Source organism: Myiozetetes cayanensis, unplaced genomic scaffold, assembly GCF_022539395.1.
Source record: "Myiozetetes cayanensis isolate MyiCay16 unplaced genomic scaffold, myiCay2020 scf3, whole genome shotgun sequence".
Taxonomy (NCBI): domain Eukaryota; kingdom Metazoa; phylum Chordata; class Aves; order Passeriformes; family Tyrannidae; genus Myiozetetes; species Myiozetetes cayanensis.
In genome coordinates this window covers 33,236,916-33,259,303 of record NW_026087521.1, presented here as the reverse complement: position 1 = coordinate 33,259,303, position 22,388 = coordinate 33,236,916, and the positions used below count along the sequence as shown (strand labels likewise).

Below are 22,388 nucleotides of genomic sequence, written 5' to 3'. Positions count from 1 at the left end.
GTAACCTTTTTTTATGTCAGCCAAGAAAGAGTGCTGGAATGAATGACATCTAGGGGAAATCTTAGCTGACTACATGAGAAATCCTGTCCTGTGGCACTGAAAAGGATATTCAGAAATTTGGAAATCAGAAACAGAAGCTGATTCCAACAGCTGAAAAGTCAATTGTACCACAAAATGTTGTATTTAGGAGTACACAATTAAAATAATCACATAAAAATATAAGTGTAAATAGAATTATTGGTGTGTGTTACTTATGTGCTCTTTGGTATGGCTATTTTTATCACTCAGCATTTATTTGTAGATGCAAACCGTGTGTTGATTTACATTTCTTAGAAGATCAGCTGGTGTCTAGTAACTAGTATTTTGGGACCAAGAACTAAGCATAAGCAGAGCATGTTGGCAGCAAGACTTCTGTTTACCATGCAGAAGTACTATAGTTCATTAGGAAATGCCAGTGCAGTAGATGGATGTGACATCTGCTCCCACATCAGCATTTACAGGAGATTCCACTGGCTCAGCACCACTAGTGTGCTGCAAAACGAAGATTCTGGGATGGGGTGAAACAGGGCTCAATGAGAGTTTCTGCAGAAGGAGAACAGTGCACCACTGCTTGCATGAAGGAAATCCATTTGGATCGTGGTATCTACTGCAGGAACAGTATAGCAAAACTGGCAGGAAGTAAAAACCTATTCCCCAGAAGGGGCCCTGAAGGCTGGAACAGTGTCTCTGGTGAGCTGCCACAGAGCTGGTAGGGAAAAGGACTACTGACAAGCTGGATAATTTATAACCTAATGAGTCACTCTGAACCCAAATACTAGCTGAAAATCAGTTCAAGCCATTACAGTTTCTCAAGTGGAGCATGGGACTTGAAACTTATTTTTATGTTTCTGTTAAATGTGGACTGCATGAATCAAGGAGAATTATTTCTGGCTACTGGTTAAGAACTGCAGTCCATGGCAGGGATGTACTAAGTCCAAGAGTTGCCTGCACAGTGAGGATGCATAGAGCAACTACAGTTCTCCTTTCCCATTTCAGTGCAGACCACCTCTTGGATGTCAGTGCTGTATACCCTCAGTTCTGCAACGAAATGGCACACTGCTGTTCTGCACAGCCCACAGACACCAGTTTTAGTGCCAGACCTGTCTCCACCTGCCTCATCTAGCCACTCCCAGTGGAAGAAGCCTGCCCATATCTTCAGTTCCCGTTCTCTGAACAAAAACAGCTGCTGTTACAGCTAGGGTGCCTTGTGAGTCTCCAGTTCAGCTGCCTTTTCTCCTGACAAACCTGTCTGTGAACCTCTCTATGCAAAGCTGCAGGTCTAGGTGGTTTTGTGCATGGGCACAGGTGGATCTTCTATGGAGTGCGGCTGAGGGAGGAAGGTCCAAAGGAACTTTGGTTACATCTTTCAACACTACCACCTCAGCACTACTGTGTGCTGCATGTGAAAAGCTGGGGAGAAGTTGTGATGCAACACCAGGACTCGTCTTCTGCATTATAGCCTTTCCTTGCTAATGCCTTGTGCTGCAGACCTGCCTCTTCCAGCCAGTTCTGGAGATCGGCCCTGGGCCAGGTTTGGTGCATTCAAATCAGTCCTGAGAAATGCACTGGCTGGAACCCCAGGTGAGTCCAGGATCCTTCTAGCAGTGTGCTACCTATACGGATTCAACAGCTCCATATAAACGAGTGAGCTAAACCAGGCTGGGGCAGTCTTGAACACCAGCAGGTAGCTACAATTCAGTAGTTATCACACTCTCCAACTTGCTTGTGGTCTGTGCCAAGCAGTTCCTAGACACAGTTGACAGGATGCATGAGCCAGGAACTGGCTCCATTAGGCAGCATGGACATGGCAGAGTAGATACAGAGAGTCTGGTTGTATAGCCATGTGTTGAGCTGTCCCAGCTGTCCTACCAGGAGCATGACCTGTACTAAGCACGTCACCTCTATACTGAAGCAGTTACAAGTTATACATACCTGAAGGAGGTGTGTGTATTTCCAATACCCTCCTGGTAGCACAGACCCAGTTTCCATGGAAGTCCCTTTATTGAAAATCCAAACTACTGCCAAACGGTAAATTCATGTGCTTTCCATATTATTTTGAAAGGTTTTTATTTCCCAGCACTGATTTGGTTTAAAGGACTAGGTAATGATGTTATATATTTGCATACCGCTTTTAATGAGGAGCTGAATTTCATCGTTGATTGCATGTATGCAAGTGTACATGAGTGTTTGGGTACGTAGGAAAGATGGAATGAATACAGAGCAGTCTTTCTGCATCCAGGCAGAAAGAATTTGCAGCTCTGCTGCTTCCCATGCAAAGGAAAGAGAAAAGCATTGCTTGGCCTTTGCTGGCTTTGCTAAAGAGAGCCTTGGGGCAGAAGAGCTACCCAACCTACAAACTGGTTGCTGCAAGGAACCACTGGCAATTCCAACGGTGTGGAAAGCTGGCCATTCTCCCCTCTCACAGTACTTCTGTTAGAGACCTTCTTTTCTGTACTCTGATTTTCAAGAACTGTAATTAGCCCTACCTGAGTGCTCGGTGAGGTACTACTCATTTTTCAGCTAAGAAAAGGGAAGTGCTGATATTACATGACTTGTCCAAATAAGGCAATTAGCCGCCAAGCTGGAATAGAAATCAGGGGATTTGAAAACTGGTTCATTACTCTAATGATGACACTCACATTCCCAAACACAAGCAAGAGGACAAGCCTCTGGCAAGGCCAAGCACACTGAGAACTAACATGATTTTTCTGACTGTGAAGAGAGAGGCAGGGAAGAGAGATCTCTGTGAAGGACACAGCAATATCAACCTCAAATCAAGACTTACGTCAGCTAAACATCACACAATGAAATGGTTATTATTTTTTAGTTCTCAGTTCTCATAGCAGAGCAAAACTTTTGGAGCTCTGGTCTGACACACCTGCCTTCCAGACCTGTCTCACCATGGGGGTCAAATCCACAAGCAGGAGTTTCCTGACAGCAAGATGAGAAGCTGTTTGGTGTGGAACACTGCGCTTTTATCAAAGCAAAGCTGCAGTACAGCCCAGAGCACAGGAGACATTTGTGGGGTGAAATGAGAAAGAGAAGAAGCCCAGTTCTGGGGTTTCATGACTACAATACTTTTTGGAAGAGCTGGGCATCTATGCCCAGAACTTTTAATGTATTTTCATCAGACAGTAGTGGAACAAAGTACCCTGATAGTATAAGGAACTTCGTTTTCTGTGTATTCATAAAATTATCTAGGCATCTAAGTATCAGAGGTGTTTGGGATCTAAGGAACATCCACCAGACACTACAAAAAACGAAAAACAAAGAGCTTGGAGGACTCTTCAGAGGTAATTTAAGTCTCAGCCTCTGACTTCACTTTAATCACTTCTGAGAGGTGTCTGTCCAGCTTATTCTTAAAATCCTTCAAGAAGGTAGATGACAAACTCCACAAGAAAATCTGCTGAGGTGCAATCCTGTATTACTCTTGGAAAAGATTTTATTTATTGATCTCCCACAGACTTCCTCTGCAAATACTCCATGTCCTTCAACTGGATGAATGAATCCAGGTGAGATTAATGTCATTGCATAAATAAAAGAATTACTTATCAGCTAGCTGCCTCTTTGTCAGCCATGCACTAAGGACTGGTTCTCAACAGCATAAGAGAGACATACATCCTAGGCACTCAAGCCGTACAAGGTGTGATCTTCAGCTTCCAAGATCACTGGAAGCTCTTCTGGAGAGGCAGAATCACCTTTGCTTATTGCAGAGATACACAGAAACAATGAATGTCTACTTTTCTCTTCCATGAAAAATAATACATTTTAACCACTCAGTCAGTCTCGATGAGCTTTTTGCAAAGGTAGACTCTAAAGTGAAACAGATCAGAAGTGAACAATCTGCCTCAGAAGAGTAAAGGAAACCTGAGAGGGGAGAAAACACACTTACTAACAAGAGCCCCCAAACACAAATAAACCAAAACTAAATTACAAATGAATACATTCATCCTAAATAACATTAAGAAAATGTAAATTTAATTAAGCAATAATCCTGAAGTAGTAGAGCATATAAAAGGCAATAAATATTCAAATATATAGATGCAGTGATGAAGAACAAAAGACTTTTGCAAAAGAACAATTGCTGGTGGTTTTCAAGTATTTTGGGACAACTGGACAACTGCATGCTACTCTGGTTTAGTTAAAAACGCTAAAGAAGAACTGTACTTTTCCTGGCCTTAGTCTTACACATGGCCTCTCCTGCACTGGAGGTGAGACGTGATTATCCAAATGAGAAGGTTGAGCCTGGAAGCAGCACTCAGAAACCTGAGTTCTGGATTGTATACGCTCTACCACCCTCTGTTAATAGCCAGCCTCCATGGCCCAATCTCAGTAGGAACAACAGGATTGCAAAGATTTGGTAAAAGAAGATATTATTGATCAGAACATATGGAAGGAGAAACCTGGTGTCAGCAACTAATGAATTGTGCTACAACTAACACCCAGTGCTGTGCAAGGTAAGCATATTTCACAGGCAAGGGTAGCACAAAGGAGGAAGGAAGAAGAAAGCAAACAATGGTAATGTAAAATGTTTCTCTCCTTTAGGACCATTGTTCTGAAGGTTGAAATCTAAAGTGGTATCTCTGTGTGGGGGTTACTTGCTACTTCCCCTTGGTGCTGTGCCTACTAGTAACCGTGTGAATGCCTAATGCATATTTTACACACCCCGTGAATGTCAAATGGGACTGAGTTACACTTGCAGATGTAATTTTTATGGTCAATTTGCAGCCGACAAGTTATCTACACGCATATGTATTAGTGCTGAAGTTAACAATTCGTGCCTCTTTTCACTTTGGTAGATGAGTCCAATCCAGCTCAAAGATATGTATATATTAAGTCAGCAACGCTACTTACTCCACTGTCACTTAGGGAAGGAAACATTTTTGTTGAAACTTTTCCAGGCAGAGTTGATGATTCAGAATAGTTTTTTACTTTTTAAGTAATGGGCAATACTCTGGAAAAGCAATAAAATAATTTCCTGTCACAACATTTATGCCTTTAGGTAAATGGGCACCACAGGCAGCAAGGGACTCAAAAATCAGAAGGAAAAAAGATGTAAGTTTTCATCCATCCTGCCGTCTTCATATATGAAATTTAAGGCAAGGAAGATGAAACCATGAAGAATTATAGTGCTAGGAGCTAAGCAGTCTGAATAGCTGAGGTGCGTCTGCTGCCGCAGGGCACAGCTGTGTATGTAAAAGGCAGCTCTAAGTCACACATATAAGAGCTCACACCAGGAGAGGAACTGCAGTCCCCGCAGTCAAGGTGAGTTACAGCCAGCCTTAAGCACAGCTTCAGCACCTTCTGCCTCCACGTAATTCCTGTTACAAGTACTTTGCTTGTCTTTGGCCCAACCTGCTTCTACAAAGGGGCAGAAAAGAAGTGCAGTGCAACTCTCCACCTTTCCACTCCAACCTTGGATTGCCCTCTAGATTACAGAATGCTGCTGAGACCAACGGTAGCCACTCCTTATGCTGAGAATGCAGAATTATGGCCCATAATCAGATGGATTCTTTACATTCTGTTTTATCTTTCATGCTTGCTCCCACCCAAAGCATATAATTTGGTCTAAATTTTATTTAAATCAGATCATAAGCCCAAACAGAATAACACTGTTCTCATGAGTCTAATTAATACAAATTGCCATAAAAGTCACAGTAATTTTGCATTGTTTCCACTGTATTTACAAAATGGAAAGCATTAACTCACAATACTCTATTTCATTTGGAAATATATGCATAAATGCAAAGGAATTCCTCGGTGGCTGTACTGAGGAAAGGTTCATTCTGCAGCTGTAGCCTCAATTATGCTTGACATCCATAACTAACTACTTCAGTTTCAAGGTTTTTTTTCACTGGCAACATTACATTTCCATATAAAATGTGTGACATTCTGCCCTTTTACAGTTTTATGTGAACATTAACTTTACGAATTTGCTTTCTCCCTCTTCCCTTTTGTAACCATTTCTGCCAAAGATTAAGAAACCACACTGACATTTATCTTAGAAAAGTATTTGAAAAAAACATAATGTTTATTCCTTTCCTCCGTGTTTTTCAGACAATGAATGCAGAATGAATTAAGAGTATTTAAACCCTCCTAATTAAAATGTCAAAGTTTTCTAGACTTTATGTATCAATTGTGATCTAAAGAAGTTACAGCAACCTGTGTTCTTACAGAGGAAAGAGAGTCCGACCCTGCTCCCATTAACAGGGAAACCAAGATACACAATAAGTGAGCATAGAAAAAAGAAACCAATTCAACTATGATTGGTTCAAAGTCTGAAATGGAAGAAAAATCTTGCCTAGTCTGCTTTCCTTTTTGCAAGATATCCAAAGCATTACGGTTAAAATATAACAATGGAAATGGTATTTTTTACCAACAGTTTATGATAGCATGCACCATGTAGGTGCTATGTAAACTAAAATGTGACAGGTAGTATATTTTTAAATGCTTGCTAGTTTTTTTGTTTTGTTTTAGGTTGGTTCTCCTCCCCCTGCCCCCCCCAAGGCATCTTACTCCCTGGAAGTGGTGCACCACTCAACAAAGCACACAGAATAGGTACACAGCTGTAAAAACACTCCATCTCAGGCTTCTCAGACAATCACGAGATGTAGACACAGAGCTCCCTGTTCCCAGTGTATGGTTCTGGGCCAGCTTGGGTGCAAAGCACAAGAGCTGTTCCTTTCTTTCCTCATACCATATTCAAATTCTCCTCACTGTAAAAACACAAACTAAACTCACCCCAGTGTGCTCAAAGAGAAAACTCCCTTTGTCCTACCATGGTCTGCACTTACCCCTCCTCCCTCTGCTGAAAGCATTGACATGCCATTTCAAAGTGCCCCTAATGATAACCTTGTGAACCAAACCAAACAACAAAATCATCCTCCCCATGCTTCCTCCAAAATCTGCCAGAAAACAGATCTTGGACTCCTACAGTACTATCAGGAAGAAAATCCTTTGCTCTCTTCTATAACAGCAATAGCAAACGTCAAACCTAGCAGAACCACTCAGTCATTACGCCTCATTTTGACAAACTGTCATAGAGATGATAATCTAGATTTATGACACCCTCAGAGAACACTCAGACTCAGAGGGCAACACCTCTTTCTCAATAAACATTTTAAAATGTTGCTGCAAAAAGCAGTGACTTTGTTCCAGGCTATTGGTTGTTACTGATTTCAGCTTTGCTGGATACTACTATCAAAATAAAAGGTTGTCAACTCTTTCATAAGAAAATAATTCATTGCCTACTTGGAACATGCAATAGCTGGACATTCTCTACAGAAACCAAAACCTAGCACTAGGGATCTTCATGGCCTTTTTTCTTGAAGTTCTTACTAACAAAACAAACACCTTTCTGGGATAACTGAACTGGAACCCTCTCAGACTCCAGAGGTTGGTAAATCTTTCCTGCCTGTGTGGGTGCCATGTATGTCTACTTGCTCAGCCTATTGAAGTTCTACCCTTCTTTCCAAACACCTCGTCCTCTTTTCAGAACCTTCAGTGGTGAACAGAAACCCTTTAAAATCACCCAAGTTCCTCTTCTTGGAACACATTTAAAAGGTTGTTTCGGGCAAGTATCTTTGCATTGCCTGATCATTCACCTGTATAATCTCTGTAAACTGAACACTCATTCTTGGTATTTTGCAATTTATTTTACAATTGTATTTAAAGCTCTTCAACACAGCAGACTGCAATACCATCTCCATATATAAGAACCGCCATTTATATTTTTCCTTATGCTTAGTCAAAATAATGAAGACATAAAGAGATCCAATGGGCAGAATCTGACAGCAGAAACTTTGAAAAAGAATTCTGGTACAAATGTTAAACGATGAAAGTGATCAATAATTTGAACACCGTATCCAAAAATATGATAGATTTTCTGTAAACTCAAACCATTAAATCAGTAATTTTTTCCAGCAGATGTGCTTTAATTCATCCAAATTATGGAAATCAGCACAGGATTATTAGGTAAAGTTCTATCATTCCCGTCACACAGAAAATCACTCAGTCAAAATGATCCTTTTTTAGATTTCAGTTTCTATGACTCGCAGACATTTTCTGGGCTGTTGCACCACAGTTAGCTAAAGCTGAACTCAGGCAGAACCAAGATCATGCTTCCTAAAGAGACAATGTTCCCCTCAGCATCAGGGATCAGACTGATAAACTGAGGTTTTGAGGTCCTCAAGGACTCTTTAGTACCACCAAGTCTTTAAATAGCAACAGCTGCACAAATACCTGAAACCAAAAAAACAAACACAAAATATCGCACATGGACCTGGTCTTGCGTGTCTGATCCACGTTTTGTAACCTGCAGGAGGAATTACTGCAATCCTCCCTATGTGGGAAGCAAACCACAGAAGTGTTCATCAAGTAGGCAGCCAAAAAACACACCTGATCACCAGCCCAGGACACATCAATTAGTGGTCCTGCCTGCTGGGCTGAGACCTCTGCTAAAATAACAGTTTGGAGAGCCTGAGCTAATTAATATCCCAAAGGACTGGCTCTCATTACCTGTGAAACTGCCTCTTTCTCCATTTGGCTGAAGCAGGCAAGTTATAAAGGAAGGGTAGAAAGAAGTAAATTCTCCTCCAAAGCTAGCACCTGTGACCATTTCCAGTGTACCCACAGGGAACAGCAAGCCTACTGATGGTTGGCTTGGCCTCACCCCTCCTCAACACCTGCAGGGATCTGTGAACTGGAAGAGGTTTTGTGCATGTCAGAGCAATTCACTCATTCACTGAGAACTTCCTAAATGACCACAACCTCTCTTGGTCTGGCTACAAATACCAGCAGTGCACAGATCCATGCAATGCTCCTCCAAGGCTTTCCATTACAACTTGTGTGTGGGAAGGCAAACTAGGCTCTACAGCAGGTAACACTCAGCTGCTCCCTCCATCCACACCACACTGAAGGGTTTTCCTGGTTGGACCAGGGGTTTTAAGCTGAGCACAATAAAGGTCCAGAATACATAATGTTGAGCAGTTAGTTTCTTATTCACCAGTGCTGACTCCAAGTTGTGGGGTATGAAAACTTTTGTGAAAAGTAACACTCTCTTTGCACGGTCGTGGCTTCATCCCCTTCTGTCCGCCCTAGTGCACAGAGGAAAATAATAATGCATTTAAATTTAACTACCCCTTGTATATTGAAAGATATCCTTCCTGCCCTATTAAACAAAGAGTTGTAGTGTACATTAATCTCAGTGGAAAAAGGGAACAACCACAGCTTCCAGTATGACTAATAATTGACCCAGACTGCTACAGATGCAAACAAATTGTCTCAGGAAAATGTGTGAAGTTAGCTCTTTCTTCAGGCTACTACTGTGTATCTAAAAGTAAAATTCTCTTGAGAAAGAAACAGAAGTTTCTACTTACTGATACAAGAAATAAGATCATTAAATCTTTCCTTAGGAAAGACGGGATTTTCCAGCCCTCGGAAATAGAGCTTCAGTACTCCAGCAACTGAGTTAATGTCATGGTTACTTTGGTCATCTGCCAAAGGATTTTCACCTTAAAAAGTAAATAAAGTGAGTGAAACACACATGCAGAAGCATTCTTGCATAGAACATTTTTATGAGTGAGTGACATTTTGGAGGTTTTTTGTTTTTAGTGTGTGGGAGGTGGCAATGCAAGCATTGAAGTAAGATAATAAACACTGATTTAAAAATCCCAGGCTACGATTAAACTAAAAATGGCAGCCTAAGTAAAGCTTCCTTAAAATTACATAACCTAGTGATCTCTTAGGTCCTGAACTTCCAGCTAGGTATTTATGGACATGTTGTGATTTACAGTTACTAAAATTAAAAAGCCAAATGTTTTTAATTGAATAGGACTTCTCAGACTTTTCTTTGGGACCGCACATAAAGCATATGGAGCCAGATCACCCTTTGAACTAGAAATGTATCTTCATTCTGAAATATTAAAACATTCAGGAATACGTGCAACCATTTTGTTGAAACCCTAACTGAAGCTTTAGCCACGACTGAACTATTTTATTTGTGCAATTTTAAAGACTTAATCTTTATTTTGAAACACTTTAAAATGTATGTATTTTCCAGGATAACACTATCTACGAGAAGCAGTTAAGAATAAGGCAGATTTAAAATCTGCAGAATGGAGGGATGTGACTTCACTCAGCTAGTAAAAACAGCTGCTTTACATATCTTCTCAAAAACAAGATCAGGTTTAACAAGATATATAACAAATCCTGGGAAGAAAAACACTGTGCATATTTTTTCATGGTTTTAGTCACAAGACTTTTTGCTCAAAGGGTTTTTTCATTAGCAGAGGATCTGCAAAAGTTGTTATTTTTTCCTGGAAATTAAAAAAACAGTTTTTAAGACTCAGGAAAAAAGAATGTAAATTTAAAAAAAAAAGGTGCAGTACACAAAGTACATACAAACTGCTTAAATAGACAAGAAAATAATTACAATTTAAAAGATTTTTCAGTGTTAGATATTAAGGTGCTTGAGTAAATGAAAATGCAATTACCTCTCTCAAATGAATTTTTAATATCATTGACTTCCACCTGGGAACCAGACACTCTAAAAATTCCCTGATGCTGAAGACCTGCAGCAAAGATGGGAGACAGTGGTGAAAAATTAATCTGTTTTTTAAAATACTTTAAACTCTATTTTAAAATCAAAGCTGTGGTGCTAAATGCATACCAAAAAGTCAGGGCAATAATGAAATGACATAGTTTTTTTTAGAGCTTACCGTATAAATTTATAAATCTGATACAGCTTTCCACAATAAGAGGAATGACTTGCCCTGAGTCCTGCAAAAATGAGCAGAAAGAGTGAACTGCAGATTGGAAAGAGGAAACCTCCCTACTATGGTCTGAATGTGAAAATGCACTTTCTTGGTCAATCCAGATGGCCATACAGTGCTGGCAAAAAAACATCTAAGAAGAAACATCACTTCTAAGAGAACTCTCTTTCCATTCAGGGAGAGAGGGATAGGAACAAATGAAGAGGAAGGATTATGCTTCTAAAAATCATTCAGCTGGGAAGTTCAGGTTTCATTCTCTACCTCTGCCACTGTATCTGGCTAACACTGTATGCAACATCTAAGCTCATGCATGCATTTTTGATTTTTGAAGCAAAATGAGTTAAAGCAGTGACTTTGCCTTTTAAAAAGCTTATTATTAAGAATAACAATTCATGATGAAGATGATCCCTCTGCATCCAATTAACTTACCTTTCTTTTCCTGGTGGAGAAAATCCTACATGGACCTTAATTACACAGGATCTAATTCCTCAAGGTGGGTTTTTTTTGTTATTGTTTGGCTAGTTTTGTTTGGTTTGTTCTTTTGGGTAAAAAAAGTTTGTTGTAAACAAAAGGCTTTTCTGAACTTGCTGGACTATAAAAAATGATCTTGGAGAAGAGCCACCAAATGACACTGCACAGGGGTACCAGTGCAGTCTCCCTCCTGACCTGAGGGCACCCCTATATGCTCTGCTGATTTGCATGTCCTAACACAGGGCAGATGATGGCCCGGCATGTTGTTTCTGGCTGCTCTACATGGTTGGTAGGCCCTGGGTGGTGAATTGCAGCTACTTTGAACTGAACATGGGGTTCAGCTGTCTCTTCTGTAGGCACAAAGTTATTGGGGAAGGGAGGTCACAGCCCATACCTCCCCACCTGCCACTGGCAGAGCTCTGGAATCATAGCTCCTCGTCTCAGCAATGATACAGCAGCAGGTCTGTAGCTACATCTTCAGTTACACAAAGATGTTTTAATAAAACATATAAAACATTTTTGATGGGAGGGGGAGAAGATGATTATCCACTAATTTTCAGTGAGATACTTGTCTTTTTCTTTTAAATTGCCTTTTTGCAAAAGAACCATTAGAGTCCTTTCCGTTTTGGCATTTTGAAAAATGGATGTTTTTAACCCAAGCATGTTAGTGACCACACGTCATCAAATATCTATTAATGACATAAATCATATGATTAAAAATTATTTGGAAAAGTTGGTGCTTATGGTGGAAGAATTACTACCTCATAAATAATTTTAGAATTTCTTGTCTTGGAAGCTACAATTTTTTTCCCAAATGAATTTCAAATAAACAAGTGTTCAGAGAATTGACTAATTCATCTGAAAGTTTAGTATAAAATCATTCTGTATTATAAACCCATGAATTCAAAAGCACCCTACAACTCAGAATACACATTTCCTCTTACAAACTACTTCTTCATTTTCATGCTAAGTTACACTAATGGGTTGTTTATGAATTGAGCTCCAGTAGAATAAAAGCCAACTACTAAAATAGTTTGAAAAGTAACACACAATGAAGCAATGAAACATTGCACTTCTAAGGTAACCTAAGCTCTGATCTTCTGTGTACTCTGTGCTGTTTTAGTGGGGCTTACAAAAGACTGTGTCACTAATTATGCTATTTAAATTGTGGCTTGTTTGTCTTTTAATTTAAAACCTAGCAAAGACTGGCTAGCCAAGAACCAGTAACGTCCAGAAGAGCATTTTCTCTTTGACTTGTGTTCAAACACATGTCAAAACCAAAAAAACCCATGGAACAGGTCAGTTACTAAACCCAGGAATACTGTCATCTTCACCAACACTGAGCAGCCTGGCTGTCCAAAAAAGCAGAGTATTAGGAAACATGCACAACATGCACCCATATCTCCTGTTAGTACACTGGTTCATGCAAAGAATGTGAAGCCCAGGAAAAGACAGCGTTTGCAGTAAGAAATTATGAAAAAAAACCCCAACCAGCAAATTACTCTCATACCTGATTTTGGAGAATCTGTTCAGAGCCACACAGAACCTTATACTGAAGTAATGCCCTGAAATAATCTAAACTAACAACTTTGGCTTTTCGATCTAATGGAAGGAAAATAATTTGAAGTAACAATCTGTGTTGGTGAATGTCAAGACCAGTGACCATATTGCTGCTGTGAATTTAATCTGATATGTGTAGTCAGTGAATGTATGTTTGGGACTAATTATAATTTCTTATGATGCAAAACTCTAACAAAAAGCAATTTGGTGAGATATTATATTTCACTAGCTGTAATCGTTTCGTGACTGTCCAAATGACTCATCCCTATCAGGAGTGACATGGTCTTTGGGCAGAGATGCTGTCCTAGGGTAGCTCCCACAATGGCTGTCATAAGACTACCAGCTTTCTTGACCTCTTTTCTTCTGAAAGACTAATTATGTAGGGCTCCCACTTGCAAGTAAGCCCTGTCACCCATTCTGCCACGTATTATAATCACTTTCTCTCTGCGGGAAAATTATGGGGTACCATTTTTCCTGATTTACTCTGTGCTTCTCTAATCCAGGGACTTTTGCTGTGAGAATTTCTGCTTCTTTGCTTACTTTCATCCTTGAGCAAGAAACTGTTTATGATACTTATCTGTTTCATCATGTGATGATTTCTGAAAGTCTTTGCACTTCACAGCACCTCCTGCATAACAATAATAATAGTTTTCCCTATAGTTGTACTGAAGATATCTGAAAGCTTGATTCAAAGACAGCTAAACTGGTATGGTGCTTCTAAGCACAGAATTTGTTCTGCAAGATGTTTGCCACTAGCTGTATTGAACAAGAAATTAAAAAAACTCCATGTAACATTCAAATCCAATTCACAGAGCTTGAATCATGAATTTTATTCTCTGCATTTATAAATGTATTTTTACAATTTTTAAAAAGATTTCTTTTCCTTAGCAGTGTCAGCTACTGTCCAGAGGTACTAGTTGTGATGGGCAGGTGCTTGAAAATGAATAAGCAAATATCCATCATTTAAGACTACAATCCCTCCAAGTATTGTGCTCTGATTTAGTTTTGCCTGCTGTACTCATACACTCATTTCTTAATGCAAACTTCTCCCTCCAGGTCTTTGAAAGAACTAATTTAGAGCCAGGCATGAATGCAACAACCCGAGAGTGAGGCAGAGCTGGTTCTCTTGTCACCAGAACTATACCTGATGTCTTGTGTGAGAGTTCCTTCGGCCTCGGCTAGAAGCATTATTAGAAATAAAAGTACGAGAAAGAAGAAGATAGTAAATACAGCAAAGATACAAGATCCAGAATAGCGGTGATCACAATTTCACACAATATAATAAATTCCCAAAGTCATAGGAAATCAAAAGCTGGATATCAAACCCAGGGTAAAACTGCATCTCCCTTCTCCACAGACTTTTAAACACTGAATGTAGTGAAAATGGCAAGCAGGAAACTGTGCTAAGTTGTGGGATGCACCGCTACATCCTATCTTCTGCATGACGCTAAGTTTCCTAATAAAAGCAGGCTGCCAATACTATTCCTACTTGATTAACAAAACCGTGGGGAGGCTAACACGAGAAATGAATCCCCCTCTTTCCCTTTGACTTCAGGAAGTATTATATTGATCAACCGGGAAAGAAAAGAGCCCCAGGACAGACTTAAACATAATGATCTCCCTCAGCTTCACTGTGAGGTGGTGACCATTATAGTAAGAAGTGTTGATATCAGCCACTGGGGTGGCTGGTGCCAGTACCTTGATGAACGACTCCAAATCACCATTAAACAACTTAGCACTATACTGTGATCGGGGTCTGGGCTTCCTGTGTTTCTGGGGCTTAGGGGGAAGATTTGGAGGCCTAAGGGAAGGGAATATGATTACTGAGCAAGGCAGAATTAAGTCACACAATAAAATTAAATGTCTGTAAGCTCATGGTAAAACAACAGAACATTATAAAGGGAGAAATAAACACAGTACTTATCAAATAAAGGCTTTCCATCAAATTTAAGGGTAACAGTGATTAAAGAGTGGAGAACGCCCCCATTAAAAATGCATTACTTATGGATAAATAATGACGTTCTTTATGAATCCCTGTTTTATGGTTTTACCACATACATTTATTCCGAACACTGCACAATTGGAGTGGCCTTTTTTGTTGCGGTCATGCATAAAATGTGCAGCAACCACTGGAATTCATCCTGCCAGCTGTGGCAGAACACAGGCCACTCAAAGAACCTCTTATCAAGCTGAAAAGTTGCTTCATGCTGGAGAAACTTCAAATGCAAATTAAAGCTGCTCAGCACACTCCTAAGATGCTTCAAAACCAAACTGTCTGCAATTTCATCTAGAGTAAGGAAAGTTAAATAGCTTTAGCTCTCCATACCCAACCATCAACAACTTCACACACACAAAAAATTGCCTTGCTAATTAGGTAAAGGAATTAAAAGAATATCAACTTGAAACTAATAAATAAAAGCAGTGTAACAAAAAAAAAAAAAATAGAAGAACACACAAAACTTCGGTCTGCAAAATGTTTACCTAGTGTGTCACACATGTGATTACTACAACTGAAAGAGATTACAGGAAATAAGTATTGTTCTCTAGGTCACAAACTATTTTGTGAATGTCATGCCAACAGCTACATGCCAATAGCTTCCTTAGTTCTCATGCACCAGCAGTCCAATGTTCCTATAGGTTTTTTGGGAATTAGCAAAAAATCATATGTTTTTGGAGAACGAGTGAGGAACAAGGCACAGGGTATTCAGTGGTGGGACGTAGGTCTGTTGGAGTACTACCAGCTGTTTTAAACTCATCTTTAAAGATATTCTCTTGCCTTCTACAATTTAACTTTGACCTTGAACTGCATTTCTGTTTGCATGTCTCACAGCCTGGAAACTTAACTGAACCTTGGGGCAACAGGCAGGTCCCAGCCCGAGCCCAGGAGCTGGTGCTGAGGAATGGATTGGCAGCCTCTACTCCTCAGAATTTATTGCTCTAAATGACCAGCTGTGAGAAGATATGAGGTAAGATGGCTTCAAGCTGCTCCCCCACTTAACTAAGGTAAAATCATTGCCTAAGTCCTCCATCTTCTTTCAGCTGCTTGCACAGTAGGGAATTTAGGATGATTTGAGTCTGATGAATCGCCTGCTTTGGAGTCAAGAAAGAAGGTTTTTCTTATTAGACATAAATTTGTTGATTTCCGTGCATTCCTGGAATGGTAGCATCTGGGGGCAGAGTTAAAGGTACAGTTGTCAGAATTAATGTCAGCAATTGGAAGAATGCTCTGATTTGTTACTGCTTTTCAACTGATGTCATGTAAGGGAAATGAGCGAGTCCAACTTTACAGAGCTAGAAAAGACTATGGAGTGGTGGGAGAAAATCTTGTATAAAATCTGTAGGGATGTCCCAGGAACACGGGGACCAGGTAAGATGGTTCTTGTCCAGGAAGTAAAAAAGAGAAAGGGAAGTCATTCAGCAAGGCATGGAAAGGGAAGGGAAGAGTGAGACCAAGAAAGCTGGGCTGGATGTTCCTGCTGTCACCTGGACACACTGCCTGTAGCAGTGATACATACAAGTGGCAGCTGCAAATCCAAGCAGTTGCTATGGCCCCCCACAGTCTCATACCCTGGGGGCTGCAGCGCTCATCTGGGGGTGGCTTCAAAGGTGTGGCATTACACAACTGAAAAAGTATGTGCAGCACAAAGCAGGGAGATCTAACACTTTATCCCTTCTCTTCTGTGAAAATATAGACCCATTTAAGTATCCTGGGGGAGGCAGGTATTCGTGTCCAAAGCTAGGTTACCAAAGACAGCCTGTTGCCTAAACTGATCTTCCTACCAGGTTCTTCTGAACTGTGTATCCTGACCAAGTGAATTACAAACTGTGAGAGGCAAGGTATCTCTGACAACTGGCACCAAAGTGCTCCCTGCAACTTCTGAATTTGATATGTGATTCACAATTATTTTTAAGGATCTCCCAGCTTGTAGCACCCTTGACACTGTCCTAAGCTGCTCACAAGAATGAGGAAGGTGAACAGTCCAGTCCTTTACCCATCAGCATGCTGAAAGTTAAAACACACAGGGTCTGTACATAATTTATGTAACAACAGCAACAATGTTATAAACCCTTACAAAGTTAGTCTAAAATTTGTTATTTCTAGATTTTATTACCTTATTTTTTACTCTAAACCAATTCAGATAAAAATATCTTACCTTGTTGTCATGTATTCAGCTCTATGACCTAGAAAAGTTCAATAAACAGAAAACAACCATTTAGGGAGAAATTTTTGTATCTAAATCACACGTAGCTAATTATTTTTGACCCTACCTTTCATGTTACCAGTAAAAGATATACAATTACATAACGAACAGTAACCTACTATCTTCACAGTTCCATTTAAAATACAAATACAGCCCATGTTATGGAACAACTTTTAAGAAGCCTGCCTATATATTAAAGAATCACTTGATACTGTAAATAATTTCAAGTAAAATTCCACACAATGTCTATTGTTTGTGCTCGTGTGTTTCAGTGGCTAAATCAGTATGGAAATTGAGCTGCGCCAAGATTAGATAACATCTCCCCCTGTGCCTTGTGTCTAAACCTGTTCAGTCCTGGAAATACAGTGCTCTAGACATCAGCAGCTATTGAAAAGAGTCACTCCTCTCTTTTGTCTGTGCATTGCAGGAAAAAAGTACAACGCTACCATTGAGAAACACCACAGAGAACTGCAGGGAATTGTAAAGAAGCAAATACCATATTCCAGAAAGGTTCCTGCACAACCTTTGCAGATCAACAGACCAGTAATGTGCATCATGTCAATTCATCATAATGAAAAGCAAAATAATGAAACAGAACAAAGGTCATGGTACGATAAGTTCCAGTGAGCCCAGTTTTGCCAAAGGGAGACTGTGCCCTATTAATTTATTAGAAATCTTTGAACATGACAGTAAAATACTGGATAAAGGAGAATCAGTTCAATTAATTTACTTAGACTTTGAAAGGCCCTTGATAACTTTCTTCCCAAGAAGTGACTAAAGCAACTAAATAACCATGGATCAAGTGGCAAAATATTCTCACTGATCAAAAACCAGTGAGAAAAAGAGAAACCGAGTGGACTTAAATGGTCTCTTTTCATCATGGCAAAAAATGTAACAGCTATTTACTCAAGCCTTTCCATTAGGACCACTTATGCAATCCATAAGGCGTTTATTAATGTCTTGGAAAGATCACAGCAGCTAAGGAGGCAGAACATTGTGCAGACGACAGGGGCAATTTCTTTTACAACTCATTGTTTTCTTTCTTGCATTTGCCTTTGCTTTGTTAATTTGTTCTTTCAATAGATGAGCCCTGGGTTAGGATTAATATGAATATCAGTGTTCTTCCTATGTTTACTGTCAATTTCATTTGAGCATTTCTATTTACTTTCCAAATTTGTAGATGCAGACTCAGCACAGAGCACTCCATCTATCTCTGCTGTGCAGATCATGAATATATATCTGCTGTGTCCATAAACAGCAGCAGACTGCAGTAGGCAGGTGATAAACTGGAACAGAAGCCAAATGCTATCAATGCTGTGGACACCAGATGGGAATCTGGATTTATTCAGCCTATGTCCTTACACTGTATAGGTCTGAATAAAAGCAGGAAAGGGTGCCAAAGGAAAACTTCCAGTTCAGACAACCATCTCCTTCTCCCCCCCCATTCTCCCTTGCATTATTTAACGCAGCACACTCTCTTATTTGTCTGCAGTCTTGCTGACATGAAAATTCCCAGAAAAGGCAGTTTGAGGGGAGCAGGGGAGCAGTTCACTTCCTACAAATTCATTTCTATATTAGCCACAGCAATAACATTCATAATATCACTGTAATTTGATCCTTTCAATCATCCACATGCAAAGAACTTGCAGAATCCAAGTCCTCCTTCCCAGGCATGTGCACTGTAATGCAGGACATGTCTCAATTGAAGGGAGTACTTGAACTTTTTCACCTCTAAAAATGATGGCTTTTGCTCCAAGTATCAACTTTGAATGTAAATGTGTACATTTGGGGTACTATTTGTATGTGCTGTGATGATGGGACAACAAATACATGCCAAAATACTGTGGGCAACATGGATTAACTACTTTGGGGTTAGAGCTGGTGGGTAGAAGGGATCCCTTCAAACAGAACCATCCAAGCATGCCTGAGCATGGCAGAATGGCCCAAACCCTAATGGCAATCTATCATTCAGGTCACACCGCTGAGAAGCTTCTCTTTAGGTTTCCTTTCAAACAATTCTTTCCTTAATTTTTTTCCAACATGTATTAGGCATCAGATTCTGTTCCCTTTGATCTTTCCCCTTTTACTTTCTTTTTACAAATACATTTTCTGTGAGCTTTCAGAGGAAAAATTTCCCCTTTTTTCGACTGATGTCAGCTGCACATTGTTTTGTATGAATAAATAAACTGTTCAACACACATATTCAAAATAAAAATCCTATTGAATGAAAACTTCCATGAGAAAGAAGATAATGTAATTAATTGTCTAAAACCAGCTACCATCTTCTACAGTCCAGCCTTGCAAGAAAATGCCACTTATTTTCTACCCCCAGCCTCAGGTCACTCTCTGAACAGGGGCTTTGTTTGGGCCACAGCCACTGAACTGCTAACAGCTCTTTAGACACCTCCACAACTGAATTTGTGAACTAGGCTTTTGTATTAAAAGCAAGAAGAGATATGATTAACAACAGATACTTGGCAATAAAAAGAAAATAAATTGACACATCTTTTAGAGACACTCTAAGAGACACTCTAGAGAACAGGTCTCCTTTCTTGAGTTTAAATTTTAAATTACAGTCTTTAACCTTCAGGAGAGGATTTCTACTCTTTGTGGTGTAATCTCAGTTCCTCTCAAGTCTGTAACACTGTGTGGCTAGCCCTCAAGGCTTGTACTGAAATTCCCCTTTTCCCTGTGGTCCAAGAGAAAGTGCCTGTTGGGAGGCCTGGAGCTGTGCATAGTGCCTGATTACTGCCCTAATTCAGCTTTATTTCATTTGATCATGGACATCTGCTGACTTGGTTTAGATTTTAAGATGTACTTTTAAAAACTGTGGAGAGTGTTCAGGAAAATGGATAATTCTCTGCTATCGTAATTTGTAATGCAATAATTTTATATGCAGTAATGATAATCAGCAGCTATAGAGCTCTTCATTTAGTTTTCATTCATTTCAGTTTACAATATGCAAATACTTGGTAGAAAGTCAACATTAGGTCCACAAGAATCTCCCTTCTGACATCAACAAGATCAGGATTTCACCTTCTACCTTTCATAAATGCTCCACTGAGTTCTTAGGCTGCAAGAAGGACATCCATGTCCATATCTTAGAAATGCTGCATTAGTGAATCCACTGTAAGTGATGCATCCTGGATAATTCTGTAAGCTTAAAAAAAATCACTGTTCCCCAACTCTTAAAAAACCCTCAAGTCAACAGAAATTGTTAGGACATAGAAGAAGTACATTTTTCACAGCTTTTAAATCAGCCTGCATAGTCTGTCAGTTCTCCTTTCAGACACGAGATTTTTCATACAACAGTTCCGTTTCCAAATATAGTCACTTGTCTAAACATCTGTGCAGTGGAAATAACTATCTGCTGAAGAAATAAAACCGATTTCTTGTGTGTACTCTTACCACTGCACCAAAACTATGATTAGTAAAAATCAAATCTATGTTTACTGGACAATTAAGCTTTAAGTTTTGTAATTCTTTTCCTATGTACCTCTGGCATTTCAGTGAGCATTGTATAGTCTGGAATCACTTTTCAGTTTATTGTGTGATATTTACCTTCTCCAAGTGTTCTCTGCAGCAAGTCATGTTTTGCTTGAAGTTTTGTGATGAGATTACTACCTTCCAGATATTCTCTGAATTTCTGTAGAGATGCAGATAAATCTATTACTATGTATGACACACAAATTCCAGGAACTTCTGCATAATGTTTACTTCAGGTGTTTGGTCTGTATCACAAATAAGGAAGCAACCAACATACCATGAAATAGAATTGCTCTGTTTCCTGCTGGTTAGCTCTTCTTTTTGCAATGCTAGGCTTACTCAGGTATGTCTCAGAGACTGTTGACTTCACAGACTCAGTTGAGCGACTGTGCTGGAAACACTCTGACACATCATAATCTTCAATGGTGACCATATCTTGTATTGTCTGCAGGGTAGCCTCTGTTGTTTTCTTAACCTGGTATTAAAAAGCACAATTTGCCAAATGCAATATAAATATATATAGGAACAGCTTAGAAGATAAATATATATAGGAGCAGCTTAGAAGGGAAGCTTATTACTCACAGTAATTCTCTGGCACATTCTCTTCAAACAAACTAGTGTGTAAATGTGAAAAGTTAGCTATAACAGCTATCTAAGTAGCAGAAGAATGACATAATTAGGTTTCCTGTCTAGTTCTCTGCTTTGCCATGGTCCATCCCACAAACATAAACGTACTCTTGTGTTGGCTTTGTACTGCACTCAAACATTTGTTTCCTGAAACTGGAATAGAAACCTGACATGATTTGATTATGAACCCTAATCTGGGAGGCAATAGAGACGATACAGAACTTTGGAGGGTCAGCTCTCCTAAATGTGGTGAATGTGTTATACTGAATGTGTACATCCAGGGATCTGGCTGCCAGGACCACATGTTCTTCCAAGAAAAAAAAAAAGTCTGTGACCCTGTTCTGTGGAGTGCTATCATGAGGAGCACAGCAATGTTAGACTGCATGAGTGGAATACATAGCTGAAAGACAGTGCTGGAGCAAGAACAATTTACACCAGCCTCACAGCACTTCCTATGACCTGTGGAGCACCACTATGCCCTTGCACTTTACTTCACTGAAAGAAATAATCTTTCTCCTTCCTTCTGTCTTTGTTACATTGAGATACTTTCTGAATGCAGGTGTTGTGTTTTTTTAGAGTATTCTACATGTGTCATGGGTATTACCACTTTGTTATAGACATTCAACATATAACCTAGAATGAGAAAAACTGGCATCCTGAAAACTTTATCAGTAAAGTACATGAAGAAATTAAATTATCCCTATGTTTTCATTTAGGAACAGATTGTTGCCTTAACTATGATAGAAGTGCAATTTATTCCCACTGGAAGGCCTTTCTTTGCTGCCAGAGCAGGTGAAAGAGAACAGCACAGTTTTTTAATATTTTAGAAAAAAAATGCATTTTATTTTGCTAGGTGAGCTGTTGCCATCACAGGCATTCATTACTTGTGTTTATAAATAACTGTAGCTGAGAGCATAAGAGATCTTGACTCAGATACCACAAAAGACAGTTCAAATTCCTTTGTACTACAGAAGTAGCAATTTGAGGACTGGACAGAGCGTGGTCCCAGAAGACAATAACTGTTCTCAGTGGCTTTCTGCCACAAGACTTAAAAAAATATGTGCTCTAAAAAGTTTACACTGAAGCATCTGCAAAACACAGAATTCAGTAATGTGAATGTATGGACAGGTAAAAAATGAAACTTCTAAACCTCTATAAAATCTACCTTAGCATATTTGCCAAAATTTTTAAAATTTAAACTGCTTATACAGATTAGAGCCTTTTCAGGGTC

At 39.5% G+C, this 22,388-nt stretch overlaps 1 protein-coding gene across 3 annotated transcripts in view; it reads right to left on the bottom strand.

Moving 5' to 3' along the window:
- SRGAP1 (SLIT-ROBO Rho GTPase activating protein 1) overlaps positions 1–22,388 on the bottom strand; it is a 139,738-nt gene that overhangs the window by 19,975 nt on the left and 97,375 nt on the right. Inside the window, exons 9-15 of one of the 3 annotated variants that reach the window (XM_050324027.1) lie at positions 20,808–21,005; positions 20,606–20,690; positions 16,997–17,024; positions 14,541–14,643; positions 10,758–10,818; positions 10,533–10,610; positions 9,417–9,551 (exon numbers count right to left, since the gene is read on the bottom strand). In XM_050324027.1, coding sequence (XP_050179984.1) covers positions 9,417–9,551; positions 10,533–10,610; positions 10,758–10,818; positions 14,541–14,643; positions 16,997–17,024; positions 20,606–20,690; positions 20,808–21,005 — 688 coding nt within the window. Of the gene's footprint in view, positions 1–9,416; positions 9,552–10,532; positions 10,611–10,757; positions 10,819–13,986; positions 14,021–14,540; positions 14,644–16,996; positions 17,025–20,605; positions 20,691–20,807; positions 21,006–22,388 lie in introns of those variants that run through there. The other 2 variants (XM_050324028.1, XR_007629948.1) reach the window with 2 other exon arrangements.